Raw genomic sequence first — 25,733 nt, 5'->3', positions numbered from 1 at the left:
ATCGTGTTTTTTACTAATTGTTATAATCATGTGGATAAGTGACTGCTGAGGTTAGACCATGTGGTTCTCCATCAGTTCTTATAGAAATGATCTGAAAGGACTTTACATTTAACACTGACCACAATAGCACAGTATTTCTGTGTCTGATAATGGCTCAAGAATGTTGACATTTTAATGCTTGCATTCTAGGTGAGACAGATTCGTCATATACAAAGGACAGCTCAATGTGCAGGAGGAAGTGGTGCAGCCTCATTTGTGGTAAGCAGTTCCTGCACAATGCAAAGGACATTTTTTTTTAAAATCTGATGGGTTAATTCATTTTGTTTATTTCTTTTTGCTTTAACTTGATGCTGCAGTGGTTAGGACTCTGTTTTCACCGATAGTGTCATGGTTTTAGTCCTGAGATGAGGGTTGATATGTTGAAAGTCTCTTTGACTTAAAAGGTTCTTGAAATAGCAGTTAGAGTATGTTCATTCCACATGAATAGTACTATTTCCCATATCAGAGATATTGAAATCATAGAAACACAGAAAATAGGAACATAAGTAGGCTATTCAGCCCTTCAATCTAATCATGGCTGATCTTCCACTCAGTACTCAGTACCTTGTTCTTGTTTTGCCACATACTATTTGATCCCTTTAGGCCCAAGAACTATATCTGTCTCCTTACAGAAAAATTCAATGTTTGGGCCTCCACCTCTCTCTGTGGCAGAAAATTCCACAGACTCTGTACCGTCTGGGTGAAGAAATGTGTGCTCTTCAGTCCTAAATGGTCTACTGTGTATTGTTAGACTGTGACCACAAGTATAGTTGACACTAAAGTGGGAATATATAATGTTCCGTCATTGTTGTGTTGGTGTGCTGCAGCAGATTTTGGAGTACATTACTAGAATGTTGGTTGCAAATAGTACTGCTTTTAAAGTAGTAAATAGAAGCAGTGTAATTCCTCAACTAGTCCACGTTTCTATAAATGGCAAAACTTTGTGCTATCAGAATCACAGTTTTGAGATCAATGCATAAACTCTTATATCCTCCAAATAGATTGTAGCAGTTTAAAAAGGCAGTTGACCACCACCTTCTGCAAAGTAACTAGGGGTAGGCAATAAATATATTTGTTTCTCTTATGGAATTGCAAAAAACAGGCAGTGGTAAATACAAAGTATGTTCACTGCTAGCCTCTCTTTATAGAAAGGGGGACACCACTAATTAGGTGAATTTGAGAGGAGAATTAACCTGTCATTGAGATTACTGATTTCACCTTATGCTTGGCATTGTTTTGAGAAATTGTTTGTTAAATACAGCACTGCTAATCCTGTAAATTGAACCACAGGGCAGAAATTATCAGATGTAGAATATGATTATTGTTTCCTGCTCTCTCATTTATGACAAATAGTCTTGATTAAAATGTAGATTCAGCAAATGCATGATACTTAAACTGAAGTCACTTGGGAGACATTTTAACTATTTGTTATGTATCACAGTAAAAGGGTTTTCACTACGCTTTGCTATGACTTCTGAATATACCAATCTATGATAACGGAAATATTTTAGCTGGTGACCCGTAGAATTGTTACATGGCATAGAATTTTGTGTAAATAAAATTGTAAAAATTATTTCTGTGACACAGAAAATATTTTTCAAACCCTTTTAAGGCGCCTGTGAATCATTGTCTAGAATAGAACAATCTGTGAACATATTCTGATATTTTCTGAGCCAAGAATGGGACAGGATGATGGCTCACTGGTTAGCACTTATGCCTCACAGCACCAAGGACCAGGGTTTGATTCCAGCCTCTGGCGACTGTCTGTATGGAGTTTGCACATTTGCCCCGTGTCTGTGTGGGTTCCACCGGGTGCTCTGGTTTCCTCCCACAGTCTAAAAACGTGCAGGTTAGGTGAATTGGCTGTGCTAAATTGCCCATAGTGTTCAGGGATGTGTAGGTTAGGAGCATGGGTCAGGGGTAAATATAGGGGAATGGGTCAGGGTGGGATGCTCTTCAGAGGGTTGGTGTGGACTTGTTGAGCTGAGAGGCCTGTTTCCCCACAGTAAGGATTTTAATTCTAAGAATGCAACTTGGCAAAAATGTGTAAGAAATAGTTAGAATTGTAATCACTATCAAATTAACTAGTCTTCAGATTTATGGTCTGAAATGATTACTTATCAGCGTGTTAAATGGAAATACATTTTCAAAATTGTATTCTTGAACAAAGATGTAGAGGAGATGAAATCCACCAAAAAAAAACTATGCTGTGACTTCCACATTCAATTCAGGTGTGCAGGGAAACCACATACTAATTTACAGATTAAAAAAAAGAAACCATTGCCATTCTCATCTTTATGGCCATCATTGTGCAAAGGCTGAGGGTAGACCCTTTGTATGCAGTACGAAACTCACAACATGCTAAGAGCCTCCTCCCTGACCCTGATATTGTTCTGGATGGTTCTTGCACATTGTTATGAAATTTTCCATTAGTTGGACTATCCCATGCCACCTGTCCATGTATTTTTTTTGTGCCCAAGAAATCTTGGACCATAAGTCCAATAAGCAGTAATCCACATGTAAAATATTTCAAAGTCCTGCAAAGAACAGCAGATGTACAATCTGTTGGATGTCTAAGTGGACTGGCAAATCTACTTGACAGAATGCTTCATTGTCAGAAGTTTCAAATGAACACCAACATATAACTTCATTGGTGGTAAAAAGGCCCTCTCTTGTCAGATCTGTCGCAGATACTTGGGGTCTTAACACTGCTGTGCAATGGTCTGAGCAAGAGACGCATACTTCTGGAATATGATTTTCAAAAGCAGATCTGGAATGAGATGGTGTTTTTTGTTGAGATTTTGAGTGCCCCTATTATGGAGGAATCTATTTGACAGACTGTTCCCAAGAGCTCAGATATGCATCAGCCGCTACTGTAAAACACAAACTTGGTGATCTGTGATCAGTGATCTGCTTGAAACTTGCTGGTCTTCCAGTATGCAGAGCCGAATGTTGTAGACTGACACAATCAAGGTCCATGTACTTAGTGAAAGACTAAAGCTGGGACACCTACTGCAAAGTGTCAATCGGGAAAAGTCATAGATTTCAGACGATTGGATGGGAACGCTTTAAACTATGTAAATTGCTGTACGCAGAGAATGATGTGAAATGTAAATGGTACACACACATTCTGTAATTGTAGGTGTGGTGGGATGCCACAGAGTGCTACACACTCTTGGAAGGAATTGGTCAAAGTTTGCATTTTATTTATCAAATTTTAACTTGCGTAATATACATTTGTAATTTTTATTAAGTATATTTTTCAAAAGAAAGAACTGCCTCAATGTTTTCTCATTTGTATTCAGTGCCTCCTGTTACGGTGCATAATTTCTAAAGTCTTTGATCACATCAACATTCTTCCATTGCTTCACCCTTCATTACTTCACTGTCCTTCATACATTCATGCATACACCAATATTCTTATGATTGGCCTCCGTTTGCATCACCTTTCCTGCTTCTCCAAAAGAGTCAGCAATCTTTTGGGTGCTTTAGAGAATGATCTCTTAAACTCATACACACCATTGATCCTCTTCACTCCATCAAGACTTCTCAAAATCATCCCCTTGTCTTACTTGCTTTCACCACCCATTGATTGGTGGCTTGATAGCCCTATGATTATTTTTTCTTCATTCAAGATCCTTTATAGTGCCATTTAACAACTTAAAGGTGTGAATTATTGTTGTATAGAGAAGTGAGCTGCTTTCCATTATCAGTGTATAAAATCTCTTTTTTTTTCCCCATTTAAGCATAGAGATACTCCTGACAACAATCCAGACACACCATTTGATTTCACACCCGAAAATTATAAGGTAAGAACATTGATATTTGTAACTTAAGCTTTCCTTTTGGAAGGATCACCAAGTAATATTTGCAAATATTCTATTGAATTTTCTAATTTTAGGTAATATTAAAATAGCTGGAAGGGGGGATTGAACCCTACACTGAAGAGGTTATGCTAAGCCAAGTGCGGAGTATCTAGCCAGTTCAGCTAATTAATGCTGTTCCATCTGTCGTGTTCTCCCAGCCATTGGAAAGATGAGGACTCCTCCGCCATTCTGGCACTGTCCTGATTGGGTTTGTGAAAGGTGGAATGTCTCCTGCCCTGTCTCAAATTGAGGCCTTTAAGGGGACAACTGATTCCCAGTTAGAACTATGTATTATCACCCACTGTTATTCATCCAGTAGCCTGTGAAGGCATCTCCGTGTTTAAAGATCAATATGCAAACTTGCTGGCATTGCTTGTGGATTCTTGTGCAGGCAGTGGGTCAGCTTTTGGTGACATTGTTCAAATAACTCTATGCCTAATATTGAAAACTGCCCATTGCTGAACCTCCCCCACTTTACTATTTTCCTCCTGCAAGCCTCACCTGTGGCCTGGATTCCTGGGTGATCCTGGGTATTGGGAGAGTGTAGCATTGGGAGTAGCCCCCACATTCCTATTGGCACGTAGCAAGGAAGATCTGGTCTTATTGGCTGCATGGTATCTTTGGTCAAACAGTGTATATTGGTGGAATTAGCTGTTAGCTGAGGAGCATGATTTGACATTACAATCCTAACCCTAGACCACCTAGAAGGACAAATCAACAGACAGATGAGAACACCGCCACTTAGTGTTCTGATCTAGAAATATATTTCCATAGTTAGTGTTTCTCGGTCACTGGAACTCCCTACCTAATGGCAATGTGAGTCCACCTAAACCAAACAGACAGTTGCATTTCAAGAAGATCGGTGACCACCACCTTGAGGGAATGTAGCAATGGACAATAAATGCTGAACTAGCCAGGTATACCCAAATACCATGAATGAATAAGAAAATGTGATTGTAGGAGCAGCTTCTCAGATTTGTGGGTCAGGGTGACCTTTCTCTGATCGCCCAGAATTGATATTTCCTGGATGTTTTGAATCAGATTTGACTGCCACATGTTTTTTGAGTGTTGGTCTTCATATATCTAGGTTATTTTAAAAATATTGACAGCTCAAATGTCATAAATTGTTTTGAAGCACTTAAGGTGTACTTGGGGCATAACAAAATATAGCGCTAAGTTGATACAATTAAATTTTAAGTGATAATACTAAAGGTACTACCAGTGTGATATATAATTGGTGCTTCCATTCGCTAAAAAGTTTTATTTTCCTTTATCCATGTTCACTTTTTTTACATTTCTTATGAAGTGCTTTTGGGTCAAGAAATGCAAATGCTTCCACTCTCCCTGCAGTATTGCAGCAGTATTTTGAGAAGTTAGTGTGGCAGATTGTGACATTAAACCCATTGTTATACTACAGGACAAACAATAAGGCAGTGTTCTAACTATCTGATCACTAAAATTAATCAGTACATAGCTAAACAAACACTTAATACATGTATTTTTGTTTATTTTTACAGCGGCTCGATGTTATTCTCTGCAGTTATCCAGAAGGTCATAAATCAGCTGCTGTAATCCCAGTGCTCGATCTGGCTCAGAGACAACATGGTTGGCTACCTATCTCTGCCATGAATAAGGTAACAAGTATGATCCAAACTGTTTTATATCTCTGTATACCCCCATTCAGTTTTCATTTTAAAAAATGTTTGTACATATCTGTAAACAGACTTTTGCTAATTTTAATCTGTAGGAACCTTGCAAGGAATATGTAGGGTGACTCTTTTGCATTTGTTACAGTTTCTTAATCTGTGTACGGGTCTCACTTTCTTTTCACATTCTGACGATTTTTTTTATTGGAGCTGTAATGTAAAATCTAATCAGCAACCCATTTCTGATTATTCTAGCTTGGATATATGGACACAAAACAAACTCAGCAAAACACTAATCCTGGAGTACTTGTCCACTGCTCCCTGAAGGCAGCTGGACAGGTTAGTAGGCCAGTTAACAAGTCATACAGGACACATGCCTATATCAGTCTCAGCACAGATTATAAGAGCAGTGAGGTTATATTACAGCTGTACAAAACATTGGTCGGCCACAGTTGGAATACTGTGCGCAGTTCTGGTTACCACATCATAGGAAGGATGTGATTCCACTGGAGGGGTTGTAGAGGACACTCACCAGATGTTGCCTGGGATGGAGCAATTTGGCTGTGAAGAGACGTTAGACAGCCTAGTGTTGTTTTCTTTAGAATAGATAAGGCTGACAGAGGACCTGATTGACATAAGATTCAGGGGCATAGACAGGTGGGCAGAATATAGATGTTCTCCTCACTTGAAGGGTCAGAAACATGAGGGCATAGTTTTAAGGTGAAAGACAGGAAGTTTCTCTTGCGCTCTCTCTCCCACCCCAACCACGAGGAGATGGTGGAACTCTGGAATGCACTGTTCAGGAGGTAGGTGAGGTGGGACACTTCATAAGGTACTTTGGAAAGGTACTTGAAGTGATATAACATTAAATGCTATAGACCAGATGTTGGAAAGTGGGACGACTGTAGATTTAGAGTGGGTTTTGTCAATACTGTCTCTATGGGTCTGCTAGACAATACGATTTTATGATTCTAAAATTATTCTTCTTTAACTGTTAAGTTGAAATCTTAACATTGAGAATTTCCCATTGTGCAAGCACCATTATGACTGTAACATTCAAAGGATTGCCTACCACTTGAGACCCTCAAGGATGGTCAATATATATTGCCGTGGCTGGGTCACTGACACCTGGAAGTTAAGTTAGAAAATATTCTGTATGGTCATCAAATTTTTATGTCTGGGTGTCCTAGAAGTTAAATACTCAATTTGCTGGATTGAAAACAAACGTGTCACACTTTACAATTGAAAAATAATCTTTTTCGCCATCAAGACAAAATGCTGGCTTCAGTTATGTACAATGGTGAATAATATTGATATGAACAGATGGGATTGGAAGTTTTGTTTGTCTATTTTAATGACTTTAGCCAAGTACCCACCAAAAAATCTTTCCACTGATTGTGAGGCCTTTAAGTTATTCTTTGCTGCACCACAATTGATCATATGGTGTTTTCAAAATTCTTGAGAAGAAGCCAAACCCAGCACATTGCCATATGAATGACTCAGTTTTGTAATTCTGACCATCTGCTATGTTTTTTTTGCATCTGTTTTCATAATTTTTCTTCAATTATGCAGGCTGTTTACCTGCTTTAAAAAGTACTACACAATATTGCTTTGATAATACATTGCTTCTTCAAAATGTTGACTTACTACAGAGATTGTTTCTCAGTAATTCTACAAGTCCATCAAATCAATCTTGATTTCAGCAGTACAGTATAAATAAGGCTTTGTGTTGTCAGCCATCTGTTGTGTATTGCAAATCTAATCATGCTTGCTTTTGTTGGTGGTCTGTTCCAGTTATATGCAATTTTGCTCTGTTTTTCAGCTCGCTAGACTGCATCCATGTTATTTTGAGGTACAAGTTTGATATTAACTGTCAGAGACCCAGGGGATTAAAGCGGTCACTAAAATAAGAAACACTTAATTGTAGCATGAACCAATAGTAAAAATGGCACACACACTTCCAGATTGAGAGCTTACCCTTGATGTAAAATCAGTTTTCTTATCAGTTTTGTGCAAAAAGTGTGGATTGAATTCTGTAAAATGAGATTTATGCAGTCAAAATAGAATACTGATCCAGTCTAATATTTAGTATGATGCTTCGGTCATTAAATTACAGGAAAGAACCCAACTATTTAATTCAGCTTGCCCATTCAGATATGGTACACACATAATCCCATTTATCATCACCACCCACTCTCCCCATCCTCAAATATGCAATGCCCACAAAATGCTGAGGAACAATATCATAAATATTGTACCATGTAGAAGATGGTCACTACATTGAGGACGAGAAAAGCCCTGTCAACATTATAAACTTTCTCTTAGGAGACATCCTTCATTCTAGGAACCAAATTAATGCACCAAGCCGACTAAATTGTTTAAAGACAAGTACAATGGTGATTGAATAAATGTTTGAGTGAGCCAAAGGTTATAACTGGAACCACTGCTTCTCTTGGTTTTGAGCTAGAGTTGTATTCAAGGCACAAGTTCTAAACTTATGGAAGCATAAAGGACCATGAGGAAGATGGTGATTAACTTCAGATATGACTCTGACTCTATAAGAATATTGCCAAACTGGTGGAGTTGGTATTAATATAGCAAATAACTTAGTGTGAAGTGGATATATTTTTCTAAGAGGAAAAGAGGCAATATACACTAAAGGGCACAATTCTGCAATTGGTTGTAGGAAGGAGAGAGATCTGCACTATATGCATATAAATTATTGAACGTGGTGGAGCAGTTAGAAAGTGGCTGTAAAATGTTGAGGATCCCGGGTTTTATAACTAGATGTATAGAGCACAAAATACAACAACTCGAGTACCATTTCCAATTTTCAACACTGCATTTTGGGAAGGCTGTGGAAGTTTTATAGTGTGCATAAAAATAAAGAACTGAGAATGGTTCCAGACATGACAGATTTCATTTTGGAGGATAGTTTGAGATGCTGAGGTTCTCGGAAGAATAGGTTAAACAGAGATTTGATCACGATATTCAGAATTATGGTCCAAACAGAGAAAATCCCCAACAAAAAGTCAAGAACCAGAGGTCATTGATTTAAGGCAATTGGCAAATCTTTGTTTATTCATTCATGAGATGAGGGCCTCACTGTCTTGGCGAGCGTTTTTATTGCTTATCTCTAATTGTCCAGAGGGCAGTTAAGAATCAACCACATATTTGTGGGTCTGGAATCACACGTAGGCCAGACCAGGATGCATTTTCCTTCCCTAAAGGACATTAGTGAAACAGATGGGTTTTTCCTGACAATCTACAATGAATTCTCGGTCATTGTTACAGTCTTAAATTTAGATATTTATTGAATTCAAATTCCAACATCTACCATGGTGGGATTTGAACTTGGGTGTCTGTATTAACAGTCCACTTATAATGCCACTAGGCTATTGCCTTCCCAAATACAACATAAAAAGCTTTAAGCAGTGAATGTTATGATCTAGAACACATGATCTGAAAAGCTAGCTGAGACAATTCAATCATGACCTTCAAAAGAAAATTGGATAAGCACCTGAAGGTAAAATAGTTTGCCAGAACTATGGAGGGGGGGAAACAAAAGAAATTGGGTAGTGAGACCAACTGAATTACTGCCAGAAGAACTGGTACAGGTTCAACAAACCAAATGGTCTCCACTATTGTAACTATAACAGTTTTTTGTGAAATAAATCAGTTAATTGATTTAAATCTGGCCTTGCCTTTACAAAATACAAGTTTGGTCCAATGTACAAAAGTTAGATGATTTTTGAATTAAAGACGTGAAAATCCCATTTAAAAAGGGAGCCCTGTTGAATCACTCTTGGTTATATTATCTACTAAAATGTTCACTTACAACCCAATAATACAAGACTGAACCTAGGAATTCTGAAGAAGGGCTTATGCCCGAAACGTCGATTCTCCTGCTCCTTTGATGCTGCCTGACCTGCTGCGCTTTTCCAGCAACACATTTTTCAGCTCTGATCTCCAGCATCTGCAGTCCTCACTTTCTCCTGAATTTAGGAATAGCATAGGATCTCCAAAGTATTAGAAATAGCTGGAGCTTCTGAATCCAAGAATCTGAGGCAAGATCCTAATTTTTAATGGGAAACAATTTGCAATCCCATAAGATAAGTCTTTTATGTAGCATTTTGATGCAGAGGGTTTGGAAGTGCCTATTTGATGTGATGGTAAAAATTGTTCTTTAAATTTGTGGCCTTTTTAATAAATCTGACTTAATTTGGTACCCCTCAGAAGTGATATTTTATTTGAAGATTCAGTTTGATTTGACTGCTTGAAACAAAAGAGATTAGCTTTTATGCTACATGAATATCTTTAGTTGAATAAAGACTTTTTCAACCAAAGATATGATGTATTTCTGTAGTCTTAAAATGTAGCACTTTTTAGGGTCTTCATTGTGCTGTATAAAGGTGATGGCACATGCTAAAATGCACTGACTACCTCCAGAATACTACATTGCATTCAAATTATTTGAAAATGCTTGATTTAATTGGTACAATCTATTTGTTTTGGAGTCTGTTCTAGAATGTAAAATTTTAGCTTCACTTTGTAAAATTTACTTTTCTCTAAAAGGTTGCCGAGCTTCTCAATATGCCTTCGATGAGGGTATACGAAGTAGCAACGTTTTACACTATGTTTAACCGCAAGCCAATTGGAAAGTACCATATTCAGATCTGCACGACCACACCATGTATGCTGAGAGAGTCTGACAGTATTGTAGAATGCATCACAAAAAAGCTTGGTAAGCAGAAAATCTGGTTACTCCAGAGTCATTTTACTGAAATGGGAAGATTTTTATATTCTTATGAATATATTACCAAGAGAATGCCTTTCTTGAAAACTATTTCCTTTGATTCCATGTTTCTTTCATTGATTAGCATTTGATTTCATTAAATATTTATTTAATGTGGCAAATAAAATTCCAGTATTGATTAACTACATCTTGTTTTACTCAAAGTTACAGAAGTGAAATGATTTGTGATTGATACTCTGAATGTATCTGAAATGTTTTTGAATCTTTATAAGTGAGATCTATCCTTAAAAGGAAAATATCATGATCAGATACGGACTTCTAATGCCACATGTTTCTAACTCTTTCCTTGGTTAAAATGGTTGCATTCATACTCTGTAGAACATACCAAAGAACTTCACAATCAATTAAATTTGACATGTTATTATGATTTGTTTTGTAGACAGATCCACCAGCAACCATTTTGCATCCAGTTCGTCAAACAGGAATTGGAATAAGGGCCAGTTGTTCTGGTTTACTCATCTTTGTAGCAAGATGCATCTTTTGTCAAGAGAAAAACATGTTTATAGGCTGCCATGTTACTTGGGTTCAACTCATTAGTTAACAGGGATTCTGGTTTAATAAAATATCCTAAGGTTGACACACAATACGAGGCAGCATTCCGTCAGCAATGCATTGAAATGCTCAACTAAGTCATTACAAATCAAAAGAGAAAGATGTTCACTGGTTAAAATTAAACCTACCACAAAAGGGAAATATTATAATAAAAAAGGACTTTTAATGCCACATTTCTAAATTCTTCCTTGGTAAAAACAGTTACATTTTCTCATTCTCCAGAACAACCCAAGCAGTTTTTGGACATCACTCATCTTAGTTCCATTTGTATTTTGTTTTGTACTCAGGTGAGCAAGGATCCTGAAGGATGGAGTAGCAGGTGTCAAATAGTGGCCTGTGATTTTTATAACCAGCTGAAACAATATCTACATTTTAAAATCTGAAAAAAAACAACTTAAAGCTAGAGAAGTTCTTCTGCTATCTTATGTAACTTGTTTAATCTAAAATTTATTTTTCATAAACTTGGGAAGATAGATTCTCACTACATCTAAGTAGGAGTCCATTAATAAATAAGCATCTCCTTTATACTTTCTATATCAATTCTAAATTCATATTCTTTATGTATTCAGAGGCCAGTAAAAATAATCATTTCCCTGTTCAAGAATTTTAGATCCCCAAAACCTTGGCTTTGGTGAAATACAGTGACATTAAATTTATTACAACTATATTATTTCGTTTTCATAAATTTCCCAGCAGATCAACCAATCACTTCTACCAACTCTTCATTAACTTTATTTAATATTGATTAGCTATATAAGTTCCCATCTGTCTTTTGTAGCTTTTCTATCTACAATGTTGCTCAAAGGGTTTAAAACTTTGTGTAACCAAACTCCATTTCCTTAAAGAAGTGTTACATGTGCTGCTTGGTTTTATAGCAGACGTCTTCCTAACTTTACTGATCAAGTAATTATTTTCATTCTCCCCTTGCTGCCTGATTCAGACCCTACTATTATCCCAGCTGAGAACAAAACCAGAGCTATTGTGGATCAAATTGAAGACCTTTGTGGTTGATAGCTCAGAATATATGAATATTTAAGGAGTACGAATGAATGAATGAATTGAATCTCATGTGAACTGTTGACCACAAATCGAGACTCTTGTTCACAAGTGGTAATTAGTTTAACCATCCTGAAGCTATAAATCGTAACATACATTCTCCTGTAATTTGTAGTAGAATCCCTCAGACGGTGACTAACATTTCTGTTCTTTTCCCATAAAGACCCCTATTTTATGGTCATCATTGCTACTTTAATCTACAATTAGAAAATTTTCTTCTCCCACCATTCCATACTGACAGGTTTGATTAAATAAAACTGAGAAGCAAATGTAAGGATTATGGGTTCAATGGTAGAGAAGTTAACCTGAATTACAATAGATACTAAACATAATTTATCCAAAGATTAAGTAAAGATAATTTCTTGGTTTGTTTTTAATCTTATGAATTGTGCAATTTTCTTTAAAGGCAGCTGATGAACTTTGACATTACATATCATACTGTATACTCGTTTGTTTTGCTGCTTTCTAAATGCAATGTGGCACAAATGCCCAAATAAACATTAAGTTCATTGTTTATAATTAAATTACTTTATTTTAAAATATGCTTTTCTGAAACTACGCAGCAAAAGAAGCAAGATCCAGCCTTTTAAGCTATTGAACAATTGAATCCCAAGTGACTCTGATGGGTCTTTGAGGTGAATCAGTGTTTTCAGTTAAGTTCATTTCATCCTTAGGTATCTCTATTGGGGAAACAACACCTGACAAGCTTTTCACTGTCACAGAGGTGGAGTGTCTGGGTGCCTGTGTGAATGCACCAATGGTGCAAATTAATGACAACTATTATGTAAGTCCTTTGAAATGCATTGATACTGTTTTATGTCTTTAAATGCAGTACCTAAATTGTCGTCATATGTAGTTTAAACATCATAAATCTGTAAATCCAAGTTAGTATTAAATCTTACATGGCAGCAAATAGAATAATCCACAAGCCAAGAACTATTTTTCAGTCAATGTAAGTTTCAAATTTTGGTCCAGAGCAGGCAGATTATTTTTATAATTGGGGGTGGCTGCTATTTACAAATACATAAAGAACAAAAGAGCAACAAGAGAGAGAATATAGGGCTCAAAGATCAATGAGGTCATCTATATTTTGAACATCAGGAGATGGGAGAGGTAAAAAGTGAACATTTTGCATTAATTTTCATTGTGAAGAAAGAAATGGAGGTTATAGTGCCTGGGAATAAATATTGATGTTTTGAAATCCATTCAGAAAAGGAAGTGCTGGATGTCTTGGAAAACATATAGGTGGGTAAATCTCTGGGACCTGACAGAGTATATTCCTGGACAGGGTTAGAAGTTAGTGAAGAAATTTCAGGGCCCCTAGCAGAAATTTCTGTATAATCTAAAACAGTGGTGAGATGCCCTTCCTCAGAGGAGCCTTCTAAAGCCAGGGTCTTGTGTTGCACATCCAGACTGCTAGATTACCTTTGTCTTCCAAATATTTAGCCTAAGACTCATTTTCTCACACCTCTGTGAATGCATCATGAATGGTTTAAAGCCTGAGCTCAGAGTTATGAGTTACCTGCATATGGCAGATCAACAAGAAAGGTTGGGGTAGTCTTTGTTCTGGACTGGAGGTGATGTAAGTCGAACTGTTTTCCACTTGTTGTCTAAATTATCTCCACTCTTGTGGGAAGATTCATGGATATGCAGTGGAGTATTGTGGTAAGAAAGATTGAGAAGAGTGTCATTTCATGATGCAGCTTTGCTCGACTTCACTTTGCACTCATTATGTCTGCGGGGGAATTTGTTGGGGAGGATCATTGTGCGCTGTTGTGCATCAGGTGATGGAAATAGATTTTTTGCAGGAAGTAGGATGAAATTGAAGTAGGATGATAAAGCCTTTTTAAAGCAGTTGCTGTTACTTTCTGCACTCGTCTTGCTGTGAAGATCACGAGTCTGTTGATGGTTGGGACTTTCATATGGTTATCATAATGAGCCGATTGAGGAGGATTCTTTTAATGACCTTTCCAGCAGTGGATAGGAAGGCTTTCTCTCTAATTTCCACAATAAGTCCTGTTCACAATTATGACATGTCCCATCCCTTGGTAGGCTCTTATCTTTCAAGACAAGGCCATATGTACATGGCTAACAAACTAGCCTGCTGTATTTTAGTGTTTTGACAGGATTGCAGACTGAATCACTGGCTTTGGTGGTTCTCTGCTTTAAGGTGGCTTATTTAACCTTCTATCAGGACATGTTTGTACTTAGGATGGAGGGTAGTATTCTGTGGGATGTGGTTGATGGTCTCCGAATTAAAACTTTGAGAATCTTCTCAACTATCAAACACTTGTGCTCCTCTGTCCTTGATGGGTGCTATTCTGCTCTTTGCTGAAGGTGGGATAGATCCTTGTGCTTGGGCTGTCAAAACAGAAAACAGCAGGAGTATGCCTGTTGCACTCTGAGCCTGTTCCATCATGATGCAACTCAGTGCCCTGTTCCCACTTTCTGCTGATGCTCCTGGATTCCTTCAGCCCTAAAAACTGTATCTAACTCCTCCTGGAAATGGTAGTGTTTAGTTTCAACTGTTTTCTGTGATAGCGAACTCCACAGTTTCAGCAGTCTCTGGGTGAAGAAACTCCTTGTCTCAGTCCTAAATGGTTTATCCCACTTCCTTAGATTGTGATCCCTGGAGCTGGACTCCCCTGCCTTCCGGAACATTCTGCCTGCATTTGCCCTGTTCAGTCCAGCTAGTTTTTATTTGGGTTTCTGAGACCCTGCATCTCTCTCCCTTATTCTTCTGAACGCCAATGAATAATATTGTAACAGATGCAGATGCAACTACTCCTCAAATGTCACTCCCACCATCTCAGGAATCAGTCTGACAAACCTTCGCTGCACTCTATTAGTAAGAATATCCATCCTCCTAAGGAGACCAAAGCTGAATATAGTATTCCAGGTGTGATCTCACCAGGGCCCTGTGTAAGGGTAGCAAGACATCCCTGCTCATGTACGCTAGTCCTCTCACTACAAAGGCCAACATAGCGTTTGCTTTCTTTACCACTTGAAGTACCTATATGCTCATCTTCAATGTCTGGTGTATGAGGTCAGCCAGGTCTTGTTGCACAGAGCTATCTGTCAGTTTATAGCCATTCAGAATAATCTGCCTTCCTGTAATGTCATTTAAGTATTTCGTTTATCCATATTTTACTCCATCTGCCATGTGTTTGTTCATTCACTCAGCTTGAATCATCTCTGCATCCTCATCATCGCTCACCCTCCCACCCAGCTTTGTGTCATCTTTAAATTTGGAGATATTACATTTAGTTCCGTCATCTAAATCATTAATATAGATTGTGAATAGCTGGGATCTAAGCACTGATCCTGCAGTACCCTACTGGTCACCACCTGCCATTCAAAATAAAAAACTTCCTATTTATTCCTATTTGTTTCCTGTCTGCCAACCTGTTCTCTATCCATGTCAGTACACTACCCCATCCTATTAAATTTTACATACTAATCTCTTATGTGGGACTGCAGTGAATAATCATTGCACATTTTAGATGTTGGCCAGTTGCTGGACTTCCTACACTTTTTTTTCATCCCCAATCTGCTCGCTCTTGTAGGACCTCTGCCTTCATTTGCCTGTAGACTGGTTTTCTTCCCATTGAGCTTTAGCGATACTTGTTCAGAAAAATCTTGCACGTGCATGTTACTAGCTCTTGAATCACCTGATCATTCTCATCAAATGGGTCTTGAGGCTGCCTAGTTGGGAAACCAAACCTTTATTCCTGATGAAGGGCTTTTGCCCGAAACATCGATTTTGCTGCTCCTCTGATGCTACCTGAACTGCTGTGCTCTTCCAGCACCACTAATCCAAAATCTGGTTTCCAGCATCTGCAGTCATTGTTTTTACCCTGGGAAAAAAAACAGTGGACTTGCAGGTGCCGTTTATGATGGGTTTGGGAGTAGACCAGGAACTGTGGACATTGTGCTTCCTTTTCAAAGAGCCTTAATTCTAGAAGCAATGGATGAAGCCAAAAAGGAATTCTTCTTCAGCCTTGATCATTGTCCTTTCTCCAACTTGGAAAGGAAAGTGCAAGGAAAAGTAAACACCAAAAGAGTCTTGCTGCTGATGAGCCTTGAGCATAATCCAGTTGAAATGAACAGCTGAGACAAATACACTCCAGAAAGAGTGCACGCTTGACAGAGGGATTGTCAGAGGATAGAGGCAGCATTTTCACCATGTTGGTGAGATGTTAAGGGGTCAGTTTGCTATGTTGACCTGCAAGAAATTGGATGTCCCAGGGATAGGATGGTATGTCTCTGACTTGCAGGGAGAATATTAAAAAAATTACATTGCCATCTCCCACCTATTCAAAGTAAATTTACAGTGTCAACATCTTCTATTCAGAATCAATAAGAACATTGCAGTTGGAATTCTGACTACACCCTGTAGTTAAAAACAATTTACAACAGATCTTGTCATTGAGGGATGATTTAAATTACACTGTTTTTGGAGATGATCAGGACACTGCATCATGTCTTGATTGGCATGTGACTGTGTGGGAGCGGTTGAGGGTTGTCTTGCGGGCATTACTGACTGTGATGTAAAACTGTTGTATAAAAGAAGAACTGTTATCTTGTTCAGAGACCGTTTTTCTTGACACACTTCACAAGCTTTGCAAAGTGTTAAAAGTGATTCTCCAAAACTTGTACTGGCTTAATAAATTTTGGCTGTTCACAGAAGTTGGCGCATTGCAGTTGCATCAAGTGTGTAAGAATCTCAAGAAAAAGAACCTAACATTGGGAGCTGACGACTACTGGGTCAACCATTGACTAATCTACTCTATTATCTCCATCAACCTAGCCCAAAAATAGCAGCTGGACTAGGCTTACAAATTTTTACTTCAAAGGCAATGGAGTATAAATATTGGGAGATTTTCCTAAAACTATGCACGATATTAATCGGACCACTTGGAATTAGTGAGAACCACAGATGCTGGAGAGTCAGAGTAGAGCTAGAAAAAGCACAGCAGGTCAAGCAGCATTAGAGGAGAAGGGGAGTTGACATTTCAGGTCAGACCACACCTGGAAAACGTTTGAGCCCTTACCTAAAATATTCTGGCATTGGAGGCAATCCAGAGAAGGTTCACTAGATTGATACCAGGTATAAAAAGGATTATATAAATGAAGAGAGTGGGTCTGTACTACTTGAAATATAGAAGAACGAGGCAACTTTATGGAAACAAAGATTCTTAGAGGATGTGACAGGGTAGATACAGATTGTTTTCCATTGTGAGACAGCCTAGAACTAGAGGGCATAATCTCTGAAGAAGGGTTCACAAATTTTAAGACCGAAATGAGTAGGAATTTCTTCTGACGACTGAGTTTTCTTTTTAAACCACAGAGGGCTGCTGATGCTGGGTTATTAAATATATTCAAAGTGGAGATTGGATTAAACAAAAAATCTGTGAAGGAATTCAGGGTTACGGAAAAGGTGGCAATGGGAATGTGAGGATGAGCAGGTTAGCCATGATAATAACATTGATGGAACAGACTCAATGAGTTGAATGGCCACTTCTGCTCCTATATCTTGTCACGCCACAAGAAATTCATTGTCGAGGGCCCGAAGGATCCTGTGAGAAAATACTTGCCTTTCAGTCAACCTGGCAATGCTGATAATTTGGTGAATGGGATTTATAATGTTTGTCTGTCAGTATTTACTCCTTTCTTAATTTTTTTGAATTGTAGTCTCCTGTTTCATCCACTTGCTAAGCATGAGTGCCACTCTTGCCAATTTAGTAAGAGATCAGTGATCAGGAACCCTGCTGACACTGATCTCTAATTGAACTTTGGCATTTAGGATTGTTGACTTTGGTATGATAGTGGATGTACCATCTATCCTTTTTTATTGAACAATATGGGCAAGTGCCATATTTGTTACAATACATATTTGAATTTTTCTTCAGTCATAATTGCATATGATTAGTGATATTATATTTACATTACAGGAAGATCTAACACCAAAAGACATGGAAGAAATAATTGATGAATTAAAAGCTGGCAAAATTCCCAAACCTGGACCAAGGTATAGAATTCAGTGAGTTATGCTGCAAAGTTCAATGTGGTTTTTTTAAACAAAAAAATTGATGTTTGGAAGATTAGAGAAAAATGAAATTGTTTTATGCACAACAGTAATGAATGCCATGATTTTAAAACATTCACCTTTTGAGAATAAATGCTTATCGGAACATAAATTTGGATTCTACCATCCAGTATAAAATGTTAAGTCTATAATAAATATAATTGCACAATCTGTATACATTTTATCTTCAATTAGCACTAGGTCACTTACAAAGTAAGAGTTTTATTTTTCACAATCATAGAATTTTATAATATAGAAGGCCCTTCAACTCATCATGTGTACAAGCTCCCAAACAAGCTATCCAGCTAGTCCCATTCTCCAGCCCTATTTTGGTAACCCTCCAAATTCATCACTTTCAAATGTATATCAAGCTCACTTTTGAAACCTCCAATGGAATCCACCTTCAATACTACCAGGCAACACAGTAACGTCTAGCTACTGACTGACCAACTAATGAAAACTTTTACCCTTTTGCAATTGTTCAAAATTTGAACACCTCAATAAAGTGTTCTTAATCTTCAATGCTCCCAGGACTGAACAGAATACTCAATGGTTTAACCAAGATTGAATTTATACTCTGCCTATATTATAAACCCAAGCCGCCTTAAATATTTCAACATTTCTGGTCAGCTTCAGTAAATTGAGCATGCAAGTCTTGAGTCCCCTTTGCCCATGTAGTCAACACAATGCTGTAAAATTGTATTGTCTCTCCAAAGGAAGCTTGGACAGGCTAGGCTCATTTTACATTTGGAGGTCATTCCAAGAGTGAAATTTTTGGTGATTACTCGAGCATCAGTCTGGACACGCAACATTCATTTTTTTTTTGTGGGAAGGTGGTTACTGCTATCTTTGTCATGTATACTGCCTCTGCGGTGTATGTAGGGGTGGCAGGGCAAAGAAGAGACAGTCCCTGACACTTTTGATGTCTTTAAAATTCTCTTGGCCCCAAGGAAAATAGATGTTGAAAATTGTGTGTTTGTTCTGTTACTAATCAAATAATTAATCTAAAATGTTGGTAATTGAGTCTGCCTTTCTAAAAAAAATCAAGTGTTATTAACAGCCAACAGCAGCTATTCAGTTTTGTTTTCTTGTCACATAGGTGCGCTTGAATAGTTACATTAAACAATCTCCATTGTTGTGATTCTGGAATGTAGGACAGGCAGCTGCAGAAAATTAAGTTTTACTTAATTTTTAAACTAACCAATGACAATCTGTGTCAAGTTTCATATTTTTCTAAATATAAAGTGTTTATATAAATTAGTCTAATCCTCTCTCCAGGTCTGCATAAATGTCTATATGAGCCTGGAAAGTAGTTAACTGGACAGCCAATTTTATTCACCTTTATTTGAAGCACACTTTTGTTTCAGTTAAATAATGAGCAGATCTTAAAAACATCAGGCTCACTGCATAAAGTGGACAAAGAACAATTTATCCATTATATGTGATGGCCAGGACTGCCTCTCCAATAACAAATTAAATTTAAACAGCACTTGCATTTAACATTCAGCATTAGGTAGCATTATGTGCTTACGTTCAGATCATTTTCAAACACTTCTCAAACCTGAGCTGACAGGTAGTAAGAATCACAATTGTGCAAGTAGGTATTAGAGGGACATTTTAAAAAGTAATTTTCTGTCATGAAGAAACGTGTTGACTAACTGTTGAAAGTCACATTCCGACTTGCAAGTATTGAGTAACTTAACGATTAGCAAGTTGTAAATATTTTCTTAACTGTCCAAAATAGTATGCTCGAAAGGTTTCAGACAGTTGCTTATAGTTTGCAACAAGGACAATGGTAATCACCATTTCCTGATCTGGATGTTGGTTTGCTCGCTGAGCTGGAAGGTTCAGTTTCAGACACCATACTAGGTGACATCATCAGTGAGCCTCCAGATGAAGCAGTGATGGTACAGCCCACATTTTATTGGTGTTTAGGCTTCTTTGGGTTGGTGATGTCATTTCCTGTTCTTTTTCTCAGGCAGTGGTAAATGGTATCCAAGTGAACGTGTTTGTTGATAGAGTTCTGGTTGGAATGCCACACTTCTAGAAATTCTCGCATGTCTCTCTGTTTGGAGGATATGTTGTCCCAGTCAAAGTGGTGTCCTTTCTCATCTGTATGTAAAGATACTAGTAAGAGTAGGTCATGTCTTTTTGTGGCTACTTGTTAATGTATCCTGGTGAGTAGTTTTCCACCTGTTTGTCCAATGTAGTGTTTGTTACAGTTCTTTTGTACAGATATTTTGTAAATGATGTTAGTTTTGCTTGTTGCCTGTGTTGCCTTCAAGTTCATTAGCTGCTGTTTTAGTGTGTTGGTGAGTTTGTAGGTTACCATGATGCAGAGGTCTGAGTAGTCTGGCAGTCATTTCCAATATGTCTTTGATGTAGGCGAAGGTGGCAAGGGTTTCTGGATGTGTTTTGTCTGCTTATTTGGGTTTGTGGCTGAGAAATCAGTGGACTTTGTTCATTGGGTACACATTCTTTTTGAATATACCATATCGGTGATTTTCCTCTGCTCTGTGTAGTTCCTCTGTGCTGCAGTGTGTGTGGTGGCTCGTTGAAATAATGTCCTGATGCAGCTTCATTAATGGGTGTTGGGATGATTGCTTCTGTAGTTCAGTATTTGGTCAGTATGTGTTGTTTTCCTGTCTATGCTGGTTTGAAGTTCCCCATTGGCTGCGACATCTCAAAATGGCAGTTTGTTGTTGTTTTCCTCCTCTTTAGTGAATTTTATGCCAGTAAGGGTATTATTGATGGTCTTTCAAGATTCCTCTAATTTGTTTCATTTAGTGATGACAAAGGTGTCATCCATGGAGCTGACCCAAAGCTTGGGTTGTATGGTTGGCAGAGCTGTTTGTTCGAGTCTCTGCATTACTGCCTCTAAGAACCCAGATATCAGTGATCTCATGGGTGTTCTGTTGGTTTGTCTGTAGATTTTGTTGTTGAAGGTGAAGTGGATGGTAAGGCATCGATGAAGTGGCGATAGACACGACCCCACAACTAGAGAACCGAAATCACATCCCTACTCAAAAAAACTTCAGAAATCTGGAGAAATAAATAAGACAGACTTCCAAAAACTGAAACCAGACAGATCCAACATACCACATTTCTACGGATTACCCAAAATTCACAAAGCAGGAGCACCCCCATCAGACTCAGTCTCGCTACCTGGAACACCAGCTTAGATTAGCCAAGGAGCTACACCAAAGACTAAAACACTTAGTAGAAGACTCACGCCACTCCATCCACTCTACCCAAGAATTCCTGAAGACCATTGAAGATACCAAGATAGAAGAGGATGAAATAATAGTCTCCTTTGATGTAACAGCCCTGATCACATCCATCAATATCAACCTGGCCAAGGAAACACTGACTACACCATTAGAAGAACTCATATACCAAACATGACCAACTTCTTCAACACGAACAGTATCGTCAAACTAGTGGATCAATGCCTTACCACCCACTTCACCTTCAACAACAAAACAGAAACTGACAAACCAATGGGACACCCATGGGATCTCCGATATCAGGGTTCTTAGCAGAGGCAGTAATACAGAAACCGAACAACAACTCTGTCAACCATCCAACCCAAACTTTGTGTCTGCTCTGTGGATGATACCTTCGTTGTCACTAGATTAGATTAGATTATTTACAGTGTGGAAACAGGCCCTTCAGCTCAACAAGTCCACACCGACCGTCCGAAGAGCAACCCACCCAGACCCATTCTTCACCTAACAGTACGGTCAATTTAGCATGGCCAATTCACCTGCACATTTTTTTTGGATGGTGGGAGGAAGCCGGAGTAAACCCCCACAAATACTGGGTGAATGTGCAAACTCCACACAGACAGTTGGCTGAGGCGGGAATTTAACCCGGGTCTGTGGTGCTGTGAGGCAGCAGTGCTAACCATTGTGTCACCCATAAAACAAATTAGAGGAGACCTTAAAGATCATCAATAATATCCTTACTGGCATAAAATTCACTAAAGAGAAGGAAAATAACAAAATGTAATTTCTAGATGTCGCAGAAGAGCGAACAGCCAATGGAGAACTTCAAACCAGCGTCTACAGGAAAACACCACATACTGACCAAATGCTGAAATACAGAAGCAAATCATGTCAACATCCACAAGCTAAGCTGTATTAGAACATTATTTCAACGAACCACCACACACTGCAGCACAGCGGAAAATCACCTATACTGTGTATTCAAAAAGAACGAGTACCCAACGAACACAGTATGCTGATTTCTCAGCAACAAACCTGAACAAGCAGACAAAACTTGTCCAGAACCTTAGCCACTCTCCCCTACAAAGGCATCTCTGAAATGACTGCCAGACTACTCAGACCTCTTAGCATCATGGTAGCCTAAAAACCCAGCAAAACACTAAAACAGCAGCTAATAAACATTTAAGACCCTATACAGACAACGTGCAAAACTAATGTCATTTACAAAATGCCTTGCAAGAACTGTAACAAACACTACATTGGACAAATAGGCAAAAAACTAGCCACGAGGACACATGAACTAGCCACAAAAAGACATGACCCACTCTCTCTAGTATCTTTGCATACAGATGAGGAAGGATACCACTTCGACTGCGACAAAACATCCATCCTAGAACAGCCAAACAGAGACACGTGCAAGAATTCCTGGAAGCATGGCATTTCAACCAAAACTCTATCAACAAACACATTGACTTGGATCCCATTTACCACCCCATGAGAAAAAGAACAGGAAATGACATCACCAACCCAAGGAAACCTAAACACATAATAAAACACATAATAAATACCACCAGTGCTTCATCCAGAGCTCACTGATGTTATCTGGTACCTAATATCTGAAACCAAACCTTCCTGCTCAGCAAGCAAACGTACAACCAGAACCTCAACCTGAACTACAAATCTTTTGCTACCATTTTCTGATATAAGACAGTTGACTCTGAGTAGGTATGATGTAATTGTGCTGAAAGTTATGCAAACCACAGAATGTAAAAACAAATGGCTTTGTCACAACGTTATAAAATTATTAAATCAACTTGATTTTTAACTTTCATCTATTTTAAATTCTCAGCAGTTTAGAGTGGGGTGGCGAAGTGTCAAAGTTTTTTGAGGCCCTAAGCCTTCTAATTCTTGGAATTTGTCAGCATGCCATTAGTTAGCTCTCTGCCCAAAATAATAGTTCAGAACCAGATGCTGATCACTGGTGCAAAGGAAAGTTTGCTGGCAACAATCTATGATGCAGAGAAGGTCAATTGTTAGTGTTCTAGGAGGTGGCAACTTGTCCATGAGGTTCAGTAAATTCTGTATGTAGTGTACAAATAAGTTTGGCAAACCTTTACAAACCCAATAACTTTTGGTGATCCCAAGAATAGTGTACAGATAGGTCTTAGCTTCTCTGCTTGGATACAAACTTCTTACACCCATTACGTCATCTTCTGTCCTCTTATCAAACAGTATGTGCAAACAGTTTCTCTATCACTAAGACCACCCATTCAACTGTCTCTGCTGCTTCCTTCCCTTTCTTTGTCTGAAGATTTCTGATGAAGATTTCCTCCACATAGAGGGATTAGAGAATATTGAGAGCCAGCCCCTTTTGTGTTGTCAAAGCTCATTTTATCTGTGAATCCCACCAGCTGCTTATTTAATCCCATTAAACTGTTAATCTTTCCCATTTCCCAATCATATGCTCCTGACATCTGCAAACTCATCTGATTCCACATCTATGCAAATGGGGAGATACAGCCAACTGTACCTTTCCATTGATCTTATGGTCTCACTACTTGTCTAATATGCAGTACAACATAAACTTTCTTCATTTAAATAAAGGAAATGGCTGAAGCAATAGTCTTTGCTTCCTGCCACAAACTCTAATCCCTCACTACTGTTTTCATTCTTCTCCCAGCCAAGTGGCTGAAGTTGAACCAGATAATGGATAACTTGTTCTTGAGTTTAAGTCTAGCTTCCAACATCACATCTGTTCTGACACCAAAATTGTCTGTTTCCACCCCTGCATATCTGCTGAACCCCTTATCCATGACATTGTCTGGCTTTGACCATTTTCATGCTCTTTGCCCAGCTTCTACCTGTTAAATCATGTCCAAACTTCTGCGTTATCCTCACTCTCATCAGGTCCTGTCCACTTATCTCCTTTGTGCTTGCTAACTTATATTGGCATCTGGGTTGTTCTCAGCTTTGAATTCTCCTATTTCAGATCATTCCCTGCTTCTATCCTTTTAAGCTCCTCCAACCGCAAATACCCACCTTCTTCAAATTATTACCTTTTACACGTCCCTGATTTGAAACTGACAATCATACCGTAAGCTCTATAATTCTCTTCGCAAAATGTTTGCTTCTGTACCTCTAAGCTGCTCCTTAAAATCCACCTTACTGACAAATTTTGGTTACTTTATCTCCATGCTTAGCTCTGTCAGATTCTGATTAACACTGCTGTTAAATGCCTTAAGACATTTGCCAAGTTAAAAAGGCATAAATTGTTGCTGTAAAATGGAGGAAAAATTGCAGGGTATTTTTAATTTGAAATTTTATAGGGGAGGTCAATCCATATTTCTGCTACCACAGCAACTAAAAGCTGTCTTCAGTCAATTAAGAGACAAGAACATTTTGTTATATTGTGTTTATCTTCTCTTTTCTAGGAGTGGGCGTTTTTCTTGTGAGCCTGCTAATGGTTTAACTTCATTATTAGAACCACCGAAGGGACCGGGTTTTGGAATTCAACCAGGCCTTTAACCAGTTACATTCATCTACAAGATCAGTTATGTATTGAACTTGTGTAGTTCTCATTGTGTATACAGTATAAATTTATATAAAAGTTTCCATTCCATCATAAAGCGTGAATCTGTTGGTTTTTAAATAATGCCAATTTTAAGTAAGTTTATTTTCCTGTTCACATTCAAACCACAGAGTTTAGTCCACCAAGTTTTCCCTTCTTGGACAGTTTATTTCAATCTGTTTGGCAGCAACTATTTCATAATAATTGTCCCAAATTAAATGTTTCTTCCTGCATAAAGAGTCATAGAGATGTACAGCACAGAATCAGAGCTGAAAAATGTGTTGCTGGAAAAGCGCAGCAGGTCAGGCAGCATCCAAGGAGCAGGAGAATCGACGTTTCGGGCATGAGCCCTTCTTCAGGAGTGAGGAAGGTGTGCCAAGCAGGCTAAGATAAAAGGTAGGCAGGAATCAGAGCCTTCAGTCCAACTTGTCTATGCTGACCAGGTATTCTTTTAAGTGTTGTAATTGAGCCAAGCTGTACCACTTCCTCTGGCAGCTTATTCCATACATGCACCACTGTTGTATGTTGTCCTTTGAGTCCTTTTTAAATCTTTCCCCTCTATTCTCTCTCCTTTTCTGATTTAAAGCATTTAGTTTAAACAGTTAAGTGATGTCTTGAAAAGTGTCCATGTTATAGAGGTGGTGGTGCTGGATGTTTTAAAATGCATAAAGATGGATAAATCCCTGGGACTTGAACAGGTGTATCAGAAAGCTTTATGGGAAGCGATTGCTGTGCCCCTTGCCGAGATGTTTGTATTATCGATAGCTACGGGTGAGGTGCCGGAAGATTGAATGGTGGCTAATGTTGTGCCTTTATTTTAAAAAAGTGGTAATGAAACACGAGGCAACTATAGACAGGTGAGCTAGATGTCAGTG

General features: G+C 38.4%; 2 protein-coding genes across 5 annotated transcripts in view; one reads left to right on the top strand and one right to left on the bottom strand.

Moving 5' to 3' along the window:
- ndufv2 (NADH:ubiquinone oxidoreductase core subunit V2) overlaps window positions 1-24,916 on the top strand; it is a 37,897-nt gene extending 12,981 nt beyond the window's left edge. Inside the window, exons 2-9 of one of the 4 annotated variants that reach the window (XM_072569869.1) lie at window positions 190-258; window positions 3,786-3,848; window positions 5,423-5,539; window positions 7,374-7,403; window positions 10,127-10,295; window positions 12,650-12,759; window positions 17,930-18,006; window positions 24,722-24,916. In XM_072569869.1, coding sequence (XP_072425970.1) covers window positions 190-258; window positions 3,786-3,848; window positions 5,423-5,539; window positions 7,374-7,403; window positions 10,127-10,295; window positions 12,650-12,759; window positions 17,930-18,006; window positions 24,722-24,815 — 729 coding nt within the window. In that variant the 3' untranslated portion in view covers window positions 24,816-24,916. Of the gene's footprint in view, window positions 1-189; window positions 259-3,785; window positions 3,849-5,422; window positions 5,540-7,373; window positions 7,404-10,126; window positions 10,296-12,649; window positions 12,760-17,929; window positions 18,019-24,721 lie in introns of all 4 variants that reach the window. The other 3 variants (XM_072569868.1, XM_072569870.1, XM_072569871.1) reach the window with 3 other exon arrangements.
- The window catches only part of acss2l (acyl-CoA synthetase short chain family member 2 like), a 139,993-nt gene that overhangs the window by 94,642 nt on the left and 19,618 nt on the right, over window positions 1-25,733 (bottom strand). The gene's annotated exons all lie outside the window — the stretch shown is intronic.

This window comes from Chiloscyllium punctatum, chromosome 5, assembly GCF_047496795.1.
Source record: "Chiloscyllium punctatum isolate Juve2018m chromosome 5, sChiPun1.3, whole genome shotgun sequence".
Taxonomy (NCBI): domain Eukaryota; kingdom Metazoa; phylum Chordata; class Chondrichthyes; order Orectolobiformes; family Hemiscylliidae; genus Chiloscyllium; species Chiloscyllium punctatum.
This window is presented reverse-complemented; position numbering and strand designations above follow the sequence as displayed.